At 55.2% G+C, this 10480-nt stretch overlaps 1 protein-coding gene across 2 annotated transcripts; it reads right to left on the reverse strand.

Moving 5' to 3' along the window:
• Window positions 1–1827: 1827 nt before the first annotated feature.
• On the reverse strand, window positions 1828–9908 carry LOC128334614 (nascent polypeptide-associated complex subunit alpha, muscle-specific form-like). 2 transcript variants are annotated; one of them, XM_053271585.1, is made up of 6 exons: window positions 9746–9908; window positions 7188–7871; window positions 6445–6570; window positions 4714–6200; window positions 3163–4404; window positions 1828–2379 (listed from the first exon to the last, which is right to left on the reverse strand). In XM_053271585.1, the coding sequence occupies exons 1-4, from the start codon at window positions 9750–9752 to the stop codon at window positions 4717–4719; spliced, it is 2301 nt and encodes a 766-aa protein (XP_053127560.1). In that variant the 5' UTR covers window positions 9753–9908; the 3' UTR covers window positions 1828–2379; window positions 3163–4404; window positions 4714–4716. The 2 variants fall into 2 exon arrangements, with proteins under 2 accessions (XP_053127560.1, XP_053127558.1); XM_053271583.1 differs by having other exon boundaries at window positions 4714–6203.
• Between the last annotated feature and the right edge of the window lie 572 nt (window positions 9909–10480).

Raw genomic sequence — 10480 nt, forward strand, 5'->3', positions numbered from 1 at the left:
AATAAGTAGAATAAATGGGTGATGTAGATGTATTTCATTTGCTATTGATGGTTTCATGAGCAGATACAGACAATGTGCATCTGGTAGCCCCTCCTGGGACCCAGCCCAGGAGAATCGCTTCCCCACCTCCTCTCTTGGCTGCTTGACCCTCTTCGAGTGATATCAGCCTCTTCTCTGCCTCTGCTCAAGCTCTCCTGGCTTCTCCACTGGGTGGGTTTGATCTTCTTCCTTCTGCGCTCTCACCCACCGCAGCAACCTCCACGATCTCCCTGGCCCCCCTTTTTACCCCACTGGCCCAGACCCTCTCCTGGCTTATTGGTATAAATGTCCCCTCAGGCCCCAATCCATTGGCATCTCTGGAGGGAATTTCTCTCCTGAGGCGGGGTCTCCGGCATGGCAGGGATTCCTTAGATGTATTTAATTTGCTATTGATGGTTGCATGAGCAGATACAGACAATGTGCATCTGGTAGCCCCTCAACAGCCCCTGGTGGCGCAGTGGTAAAACTGCTGCCCTGTAACCAGAAGGTTACAAGTTCGATCCTGACCAGGGGCTCAAGGTTGACTCGGCCTTCCATCCTTCCGAGGTCGGTAAAATGAGTACCCAGAATGTTGGGGGGCAAAATGCTAAATCATTGTAAATCGCTTAGAGAGCTTCCAGCTATAGAGCGGTATATAAATGTAAGTGCTATTGCTATAGTGCTATCCATTGGACACCTCTGAGTGCAAACGCTTCAGGACCTTGGCTAGCCCCAAACATGGTCCTAGAAGAGCTGGTTATTACAGCAACATAAGGGGAGCGCTTCTGAATGCTGCCCAGATAGAGTGGATTGGCCCCTCCTCTCCCCTGTGGATAGCTCCGTTGCTTGAAGGGACCTTGCCCAGTTTTCTCAGTGCTAGTTCTTGTGGGGCTGGGGACCTCGAATGGGGCTGACCAATCCTCTGGGGAATCGCCTGAGTCCGAGAGTGAAGGAAGGGCTGTATCCTTGGGTCTTGGTGGGGGCTTCTGGCTCTGGTTGTCCTGCTGTGGGAGTCCTGGCAGAGACTGGTCACCGGAGGTCTGGGTTGTAGGGACCCCCCACCCTGGCTCATCATCCCCTGAACTCTCCACCTCTTCCCCCCATGGGGGAGAACCCCCCATCCAGGGCATGACAGTTTCTTTCTCTCTCTCTTTTTTGTAAAATAGATTGGATTGGTTTTCAGAATGCAAAGAGTAAAAAGTAAGGGGAAAGAAAATAAGAATAGTATAAAATCAAAAGAATAGTCTGCATCTCCAAACTTACTATATACTTATTATCCACGAATAAAATACCATCTTATCATCATAGTTATCTGATCTGACCAAATGTCCTTTCTAAGTAAAGTCCAAAGGAAAAGGTATGATAACGGAAAAGTGGCAACCCTGTCAATTCTGAGCATCAAATTTAACCTGAATCTCTCTGGCTTCTATATCGTGTGGGTGTCCAGCATATTTTCTACCAAAAAGTTTTGAATGATTGCTTCAAGGCAAACTGAGGGCGGGGGGTGGGGGGAGTAGATAAAGGGAAGCAGTGGAGTAAAGTAATCTGAAATTAAATGCAGTTGTTCTCTGGTCAATTTAATTAAAGAATTAAAAAAAGACTACCACAAATGTACAAGAGCTTTGTTTAGAAGCCAATCCAATTAGTTGGCTAGTTAATCACTGATGGCCTCATCCATAGGGATGAGTGCTAACTGGTGCTATCCAATGAACTGAAAAGGAGAGCTCCATCCAGAGGCCAGGACCCTGGCAGCTGCAGAGCAACGTGGCTTGTCCCCAGCCCCCCAAAGACACAGAGACATAGTTTGGGTGAAAAGGGCCACACCTTTATTCACCAATAACAATAATAACCGATAATAACCCTTAATAACCCATAATACCAATGTGACCAGCCTAATTCTAACTCAAACCCCCAACGCAGAACGGAGTAGGCGAAAAAACTCCCAACAGTGGCCAATGCGTTGAGAGCCAAAAATTCCTACTCGGCCCCAGAAGGGCGACCAGTCACTAGACCCGCTCTGCTCCAGGGAAGGGAGGGAGGGGGATGCTCGGCCCAAACGGAAGAGCTGGGGCAGGGAAATAGTAATAATAATAAGAGAGAGACCAGCCCGCCCGCCCAAATCATTTCCCCCCAAGCGAACCACAATGACATCAGGCCCAGGGAACCTAGCTCAATCATCCCAAATGGCAGGGAGCAACTGGCTCCATAACATGCCCCTCCTACCCAACCAAGAAACGGAAGCACGCTTCCCAAAACCCAACTGGGCGCCCCAATGGGAGGAGCTGGCCCTCTTGAAGGCCCCAAAGACCGACGAATGGCCGCAAACCAGGACCCGAACAGGAGCCGCCGATCCGCCAGCACCTGCCAAGAAAACAAAAGGTCAGAGTGGGCACTGCCACCTTCCATTCAGCACACGTAGCGCCACACCACCGAGGACTTCCATCGCCCTCTCCTTTGAACGACGTCCTCTCTCAGCCCCATGCGAGCAGCCGTGGTGGCAGCCCCAATCCGTAAGGAGTGCAGTGTAAGTCCCTCCAAGGGAACCCCGGCCAAAGTCAAGGCCCTTTGTGTAACTGCCAGGAACTGATACTGAGTGAGGGGTTTGCCTTGTCCTCGTGCCCAAAAAGGCAGCCCTCCGGAAAGGGCCCAAGATCCAGGTAACGCCGCAAGGCTTGCGTTTCGCGGCTTCATGCTCCTTACACGACTCTCCCTCCTTATGCTTGACTGCCGGTTCCCGAAAGAAAAGGCTAAATATAGCCACATATTCGCCCTTGAGGATCTTCTCCCGGGTAGCCGGGAGCAGATGGTCACCCAAGGGCAGACCCATAGCACCATGGGGGGAAGGCAAAATTCCCATGGGGTAAAACCCAGAGGTCCCCCCTGCACCTGAGATTGCTGTCGGCGGAGTTGCAGAGCCGCCCCCTCCAGGGGCCAAAGCCGGCCTGTTACCCAGCCACACCTGCTCTGCCGCCCCTTGGAGCCCTGCAGTGATCACCGGAAAACCCAACGGAGGACCCATGCCCCAAGGCTGTGTGTAAGGTGCCCCAAATGGGGCAGGTCCCCATCCACCCATGGCAGGCATCGGCCAGGGTCCAGAGGGCCACTGGCCGGTGCCGCCGGGTGGCGTCGGTGCAATAGGCTCACCCGGGGACGGAGGCAAAGATGGATCCACAGGGGGTTGATCCAATGGCAGCTGGGATTCCGGAACCGCAGGAGAAGGCATCGCAGGAACAGGAACGCCAGGCACTGGCAACACAGGATCAGCCGGCTCTGCAGGCAGCACTGGGCCGGGCGGGCCCTCGCCCTTTTCAAGAGCTCCTAACCTGTCAGAGAGAGATTTTCGTAACTGTGTTCCAGCAGCACCACGCGTGCGTCGAGGAACTTCCTTCGGCGCTCCAGACGGGCCAGCCCCCTTGATTCCAACAGAATGGAAGCCTTGGCCTTCTCCAGAGCTTCCATTCTGTTGATCAGGCCCCTAATTAGAACCATCTCCTCATCATCCTCATCAGAGGAAGAAGCTGGAGGTGCAGGCCGCTTGGCCCCCTGATAGGCTGACCACCGGTTTTCTCCTTGGCTTTTCTAGGCATGTGGGCGAATTGCAGGGGCCCAGAATCACCAACCCCCAATGCCACCAAAAACAACCCCGAAAACCCCACGGGCAAAAGAACACGACGGGCGTGGAGAGAAGAGCGCCCAGAGAGCCACTCGCTGCCCTCCTGAGAGACCCCCACTCCGACCCCCCAAAGAAGCCAACGGAAGAGAAGAAGGTCACAAAAAATGCCAGTAACCCCAAGGCCAACCAACACCCCCACCCAAACGCAGGGAGCGGCAGGGCCCCAAATAAGTGCCACCAATCAGAGCAACCACCAGTCCCGCCCAGTTAGGCTGCCCAATACGCCCCAGGCCAGGAAGGCCCAACCCGGACAAACCAAAGGCCCCAAGCCCCGAAGATGCCGCCCCGGGGCCGATGCCGCCGCACTCCAGCCGCAGGCCGATGCCCCCTCAGGCCGCTAAAATGACCGCCGATGTCCGGGGAAGCCGCCGCTCGGCAGGTCGATGCTACCCACCCAAATACACCACTCTTCCGATCCTCGGGCACAGCCCGCCCCCCGCCCGCTCCGGTTCAGGCCAAGAAAAAGGTCTATGGAAGAGCTCCTTCCTCCACGGATGCTCAGCCCAAACTGAAGAGCTGGGGGGGGGGGGACCCAGCAAGGGCCCAAGCCCCGGCCCCCAAACTGAACGGGCCAATCAGGTCCCTTTGGGGCCTCCTGCGGAGCCTGGCTGGGACAAACTCCCTCCCCTCCGCAGGAGGCCAAGGGGAGGGGCATCCCGTGTGGCTTGCTTCTCTTTCTTGGGGGCAGCTTGTCTGGCTCTTCGCAAAAGGACCTAAGCAAAATACAAAAGAAAGAAATATTCTGATCAATGAAGATGCAGAACTCTAGCCTTAACCTCTATACCTCAACCCAATCTGTACTAATGTTAAAACAACATCATTTTAAAATTATCAACACCAGAAGACAACACGTAAAATGTTAAGATTTACCGATTTTAAAAATGAAGTGATATAACTTGCGATCATATGGGAGGGGGGAAGCTGTAATATACAGGGTGAAGACGGGCCCGTCAGAGTTCTCCCCAGCAGGCCGTCTCCAGTCCTGCTGCTTAGGAGGACACCCAGCGAGAGATGAGACTTGCCTCTCAGTGGCGCCAGGGGTAGCCATACTGAAGGGAGATGTCCATTTCCTCCTCCCGCTCCACGAAATACTGCCTCCGGCCGGCTGATGTCCACTGAGCCGCCTCTTCCCTCGCTCTTTGAGCCCGCCGCCGCATCAGCTCCCGGACGGGCCGTTGCTCCTCCGTCATGGGCCGGGAGACTTCCAGGTGGGCCGGGGGCGTCCTCCAAGGGATGAACGTGTCCCCCTTAAACTCCTGCTCTGCTGTCGTGCGCTGGGGACCAGGTGGAAGGACCGGATGCTCCGTGGAGGCTTGGTGGGCAGGGAGGACGGGTCGGTGGGTTGGTGTGGGACCCCAAGGCTGTGGCTGTGGTTGAGGGGCCGGCGGGGGCTGGCCAAAGGTCCTCCCAGCAAGACTGTGCATCCGCAAGCTATTTGCCTGCGCCAGGGAGGAGGGCCGGAGCATGAAGGGACGGGATCCCGGCGGCCTCCACACTGGCGTTGATTGTGGGTGGGCCAGGGAGCTAGGGGGGAGGTTGGCCATCGGCATGGCTGCTGGCCTGGCCATGGAGCTGGGCGGTGCCTTCCCCGCTGGTCTGCTTGGCAGGGCTGCCAAAGGCCTTGGTGGTGGCTCGGCTGTGCTTCCCGATGGTGGCCTTCCCATGGACATCGCTGGTGTCTTTTGGGGCACGCTCTGCCCGGGATGTCCCTCTGCACTCTTGGATTTTGCCGGGGGGCCCAGGGCATGGAATACCTGCACGGAGTCCCGCATCATTCTGGCCAGGCTGCTCCTCGGAGTCGGGGGCACAGCCTGGGCGGATCCACTGGACTCTGCCCCCACTTTCTGCCTCTTGGTGTCCCCAGCTTCGGCTTCAGGTGGTAGCAGCCGTGCTTTCCCCCTTCCTGGCAGGACCTGAGGCATTCTCAGCAGCTTCTGGCCTGGCATGCTACCTGCTGGTTTGGTGGGCTGATGGGGTTGGACGGCCAGCTCCAGATGGCAAGTGGGGATCTTCTGTGCGGTTCTCCCTTCCTTCTGCTCCAGGGGTGCTTTGGCCGTCTCTCCAGATCTCGCCTCCCCCTCAGCCTTTGGGCTTCCCCGTGGCACCTTGGGTGCTGGCACGCTCTCTGCCCCTGCTGCCCTTGCCCTCTTTCTGTTGTTCTCTGCTGGGAGTTTCCTGCCCACCAACTCCCCATATGTACGGTCCTTGGTCTTTTTGGGCGCCAAGGAGATGGGCGGCAAAAAGTCAAAGAGCTGCACCCTTGGCTTGGTACATTGGGTGCCCTTGTCTCCTGGGGCTACCAGGTGGGAAGCCGTTCCCTTTGCGAGCACTTTGGTGGGCTCTGGTGGAGGAGGCGGGAAGAGGAATTCCGGAAGCAACTCCTGCTTGGGAACAAGGAGCTTCTTCCGATTTGGAAGCTGGATCTCCCCAGTGGGCGGGGCTGTTCCTCCCTTGGCCAGGCCTCGACCCTGCAGCTGCGGAGGAGATGGTGGGTGGCGCTCCTGGGTCCCTGCTAGAAAGGAAGAAGAGAAGTCAGTTTTTTGGGAAAAGACAGAGCAAGTCTGTAACTTCATCTGGCTCATTCTTTGTGGGCAGCTTTCCCCCATCCCAAGGCACAGATGCTGAGGGAGTGGCATTCCCCCCCAACCCACATCAGACCTCCACTCTTCAACTCTTGTTCAAGCACAAGGTTCTCGAAGGGCTGGTGGGGCCAGTCACGGGACTGTCCTTCCCCCCCAATGGTGCACACCCACCTCTGTGTGGTCCCAACTCTGGGATCTTCATTCTTCGTGCAGCACCGGTGCTGAAGCCTTCTGCCTTCTGAGTTGCAGGCTCCTTGATTTGGATGGCCAGTGTCTGCTCAGTGGCAGGAATCAAGACTGAAAGAGAAGGACGGAGGATGACCAGGGGATAGGTCAGGATCTGATCCAGAGCCAGCCCTGCCGTGTGGTAAGGGGAGGTGGTGGATGTCAGTCCTGAGGGAGGGCGAGGGAAGGTGGCAGGGCTGACTCCTTAGGGGGCTCGAGCAGTCACGGATGGGTGGGCTAAGGGGTGAGGGCAGCAGGAATTCTCATCCGAAGACAGCTTTCAAACATTGCACATCAGGGCAGACATTGAGTCATCCAGTGATCAGCTCTTGCACATTTCCCAAAACTCTGGGCTGTGTTTCAGAATGCATGCTCTGTTCCTATGGCCAGGCCTGGAAAGGTGCCCCCCTGTGTGGAGTGGGAGCAGATGGCGTACTCTAGAAATGCAGCCCCATGGCTACAGGGATGAGGGGCAGTGGTGAGAGAGCTGTCTATGGGGAGAATTGTTGGCCCTCTTGGCAAAGAGCCGGGGAATGCTTCTTGATCTTCTTCCTCCCTGGAGAAGATCAGGGCTCCGAAGAATATATTGCGAAGACCATGGCCTCAGGAGAAGGATTGCGCCTGACACGTGGGAAGGACACAGGGAGCCCTAGGCGGCAGGACGCCCCTTTCCCAGCATCAGCACTCACCTCTGGACGCACGGCGAATGTCCGTCGGCTTGCCGCTCCTGGGCTGATCCGGTGGGGCTGGGCGGAACCCCCCAGCGGCAGCGGTGGTGCTGCTGCCTTCTGATTGCAGCCGGTGGGCCAGCAGGACCAGATTCCTCTTGCGCGCCGGGTCCGCCCTGGCCGGCTGGGCCAGAGATGTTCTTGCAGCAGGAGGGATGGGGGCAAGCTGGGCCAGAGATGTTGTCTCCGCAGGAGGGATGGGGGCAAGCGTGGCATGTCTGTAGCCAGGAGCCTCCCTCACCCTATGCAAGAATGGTGGGAACTCTTCCGGCTCTGGAGGTCGCAGCTGGCCAAAGGATGGATGGCCAAAGAATTGGGCCATGGGGCCCGCAGTGGGACGGCTGGGGGCCAGCGGCCCAAAGAAGGGTCCGGGGAGATGGTAGGGGGATGCCGCCGGTGAGCCAGGCCGCTGGTGCTCCCGTTGCGGCTTCCGCAGATCTCCCTCTGCTGGGTCTCTGTGGTCCCTGCTGTCCCTCCCTTCGATGGATTGAAGGGAGAGGTCAGAGACCGAGGACCACATGGAGGTGGAACCAATGGTCGCCGTCGGTGTCTCGAGGAAGCTGCTGGGCGAACCGCCTCCTTCCCCGGCCGAGCTCGCGCTCGTACAGGCAGAGCCAGCAGACGGCCTCTTTTCAGTCGACTCATCTGTAAGAAAAAGGAAGGGGGCACCTTGATTTCTGTCATTCCTACAACAGCCCTGCAAAGGAGGCCCAACTGATGCCTTGCTGATGGGAAGGGAAGAGGCAACTACCCAGTTGCCCCGAGGCCTCCCTCTGAACCCATGGCTTCAGTCACTTGGAAGGAGGCACCCACCTCCCTGCTGGGACGCTCGGAGTATTGTCCCACTCTTCAGGTGAGGAAGCCCAACAACCCTGATGTGGAGAACTAGCGGCACTCATGCCCCGCTCCGCCTCTTCGTCCTGGAGGACTTCCAGAGGGGCTCCTGCATCTCATTGAGTTTGAGCAGGCCAGATGAGGTGGATGATGTGCATGCAGCCGCCACAGTCAGGGCACTTGTCTCTCCCCTGCTATGGTCTGCAACAGCAAAGAGTCGCTCTCCAAGGTCTGGGGTTCCCCCAACTGCTCAACATTGGCCCTCCTGTCGATGTAGGCCTACAGCTCCCATCATCCCTGGCTGTTGGCCGCTGTGGCTGGCTGGGGATTATGGGGGTTGTAGTCCAAAAAGAGCTGGGGAGCCAAAGCTGAGCAGGCCTGCTTTAAGCGAAGATGCTAAGAACTTTGCCTGGGACCTGGGGGATGCAGAGCACAGAGAAATCTGCTCCCCTCTGAGCACTCTTGGTTCCAGGAGGCCAGAGAATGTTGTGGTTCGAATCGGATTCCAGAGTGAGAGGCAGTTAGCCTGAGCTGAAGGGGCAGCCCTGGGAGGAAAGAGGCCCCCCCAGGCGAACCGGGGAGGAAATTAAGCAGAACCAGTGAAAGAACCCCTTTGCACCCATTCTGCCTATGGAAAGCCTCTCCCAAGCAGGAGTCGATTCTTTTGGATACTCAGCACCGTCCTGGACACTAGTTCAAACACACCCCTATTACATTCCCCTTCATTAGGATTCTGATTAGGACTGACAAGAAACGTAATTCATTCACTAATGACTCTGAATAATTTTCATCTTCCTTTTTCAACCCTGATGTCCTTTCTGTTCTGCATGAATTATTGCATCATGAATTAACCCTTACCCCAGTTTCTCCCCCACCCCACCTTTCTGATTCTAGTTCTAGGTCCACTTTCTCCATTAAGCCTTGGAGATTCACCCCTTCTGTGCCCTTCATATGTCACATAAGCACCATGGCAGATGTTTTCCTGTGGGGCCATTGCAAGAAGCTCTTTGAAAAGCCTGCAGTCACTCAAGCAGGGACTGATTTTGTGGGTCTTTTCAGCAGAAAGAGCCCCCTCCCTGTTAGAGTTAGAGGGCACTCCGCTCCTCTTTCTGAATGGAAATGGAGTACTTCAAACAGGCCTTGCTGTAGCCTCCCTTTCAATGACCATTGCCTCCCTCAAACAGGGATTCCCAGATGTTGTTGACTACAATGCCCAGAATCCCTAGCCGAAAGCCATTGCAGCTGGGGATGCTGGGAGTTGCAGTGAACAACATCTGGGCATCCCTGTTTGAGGAAAGACTGCCCCCTACCTCCTCTGTTATGCATGGTCACCCCTACTGGCAAAATCTAGATTGTTGACTTCCTTGCCTCTTACGACTTTGGAAGGGGCCATCGATGATTCCAGATAAGAATGAACTATATAAGAAGGCTGGGGAAAGGGGATAACCTCTTTGGACAGAAGGTAGAACAAACTGGAAAGGGAAGGTGTGGTATAAAGTCAGATAAAGGAAAGCAAGGGAAATGTGACCCAAGAGCAGACACAGGGCACAATCCATCCAAATGAATTGCCACCGAGTCCCTCCTTTATTCTACCAAGAAAACCACATGGCTTTGTGGTCTCCAGGAATCGACACCAACTCACAACCTTCCCTTTCTTTTTCCTCCTGGATGGCACCATTTCCTACCTGCCATGATGACTGTCAACGTCTAAAGAAGTCCACTGGACAACTAAAACAACAACAAGGACAAGAAGATGATCTCTCTGGCGAGAGCAGACCAGGCAATCTCTCCAGTCAGAGGAGCCTGCTGTCCGTACTCCTAAACCACTGGAAAGTCGGTTAGGGAGTGGGCAACTGAAGCCCGATGATGCGTCATTGTTTATCGCGGTCCCTATGGCGACCTGCAGCTGGTGGGGAGGGGGCAGAAGAATGTCGGAAGCGGGTCGTGATGATGCAAGATGATGTAATGGCCATCTTCACACAGGCTCTCTACCGATATTAAACCATCCATCAAACCATCCATCTTCTTCACTTAGACGTTCAGAAGGGGAGACCAGACCCAAGTTCCGCAGAGTCCATTTCAAGTCTGTTTGGCCACTGGAAGTCTCTTTGGGGCTTGAATGGAAGTCCAGCCATCCTCTCAGCTTTCCTCTTTGGCATCAATCAATCAATCAATCAATTATATTTGTGCCCTACCCCTCCAGTACACTTCTGCTTGGGGTGGCTCAGTTAGTAAAATAGATATAATCTAAAGTAAAAGATTAATAAAACTGAAGAAGTGAAAAGATCAAGCTAAAACCATATTTAAAATGACAAATTTTTAAAGTTTCACGTTAAAAGTTATTAATAAAGCGCTTAAAACTAAGAACTAAAAAATTAAAGGACCTACCAAGCTATAAGCAGCAGATAAGACATTAAAAA

The sequence above is a fragment of the Hemicordylus capensis genome, chromosome 9 (genome assembly GCF_027244095.1).
Source record: "Hemicordylus capensis ecotype Gifberg chromosome 9, rHemCap1.1.pri, whole genome shotgun sequence".
Lineage (NCBI taxonomy): Eukaryota > Metazoa > Chordata > Lepidosauria > Squamata > Cordylidae > Hemicordylus > Hemicordylus capensis.

Bases quoted from the DNA above. Each gene is read 5' to 3' on its own strand.
- LOC128334614 (XM_053271583.1), bottom strand. The intron at 6,571-7,187 runs GTGAGTGCTGAT...CTTCTCTTTCAG, and splicing joins CATTCGCCGTGCGTCCAGAG to TCTTGATTCCTGCCACTGAG. The intron at 6,204-6,444 runs GTGGGTGTGCAC...CTTCCTTTCTAG, and splicing joins AGAGTTGGGACCACACAGAG to CAGGGACCCAGGAGCGCCAC.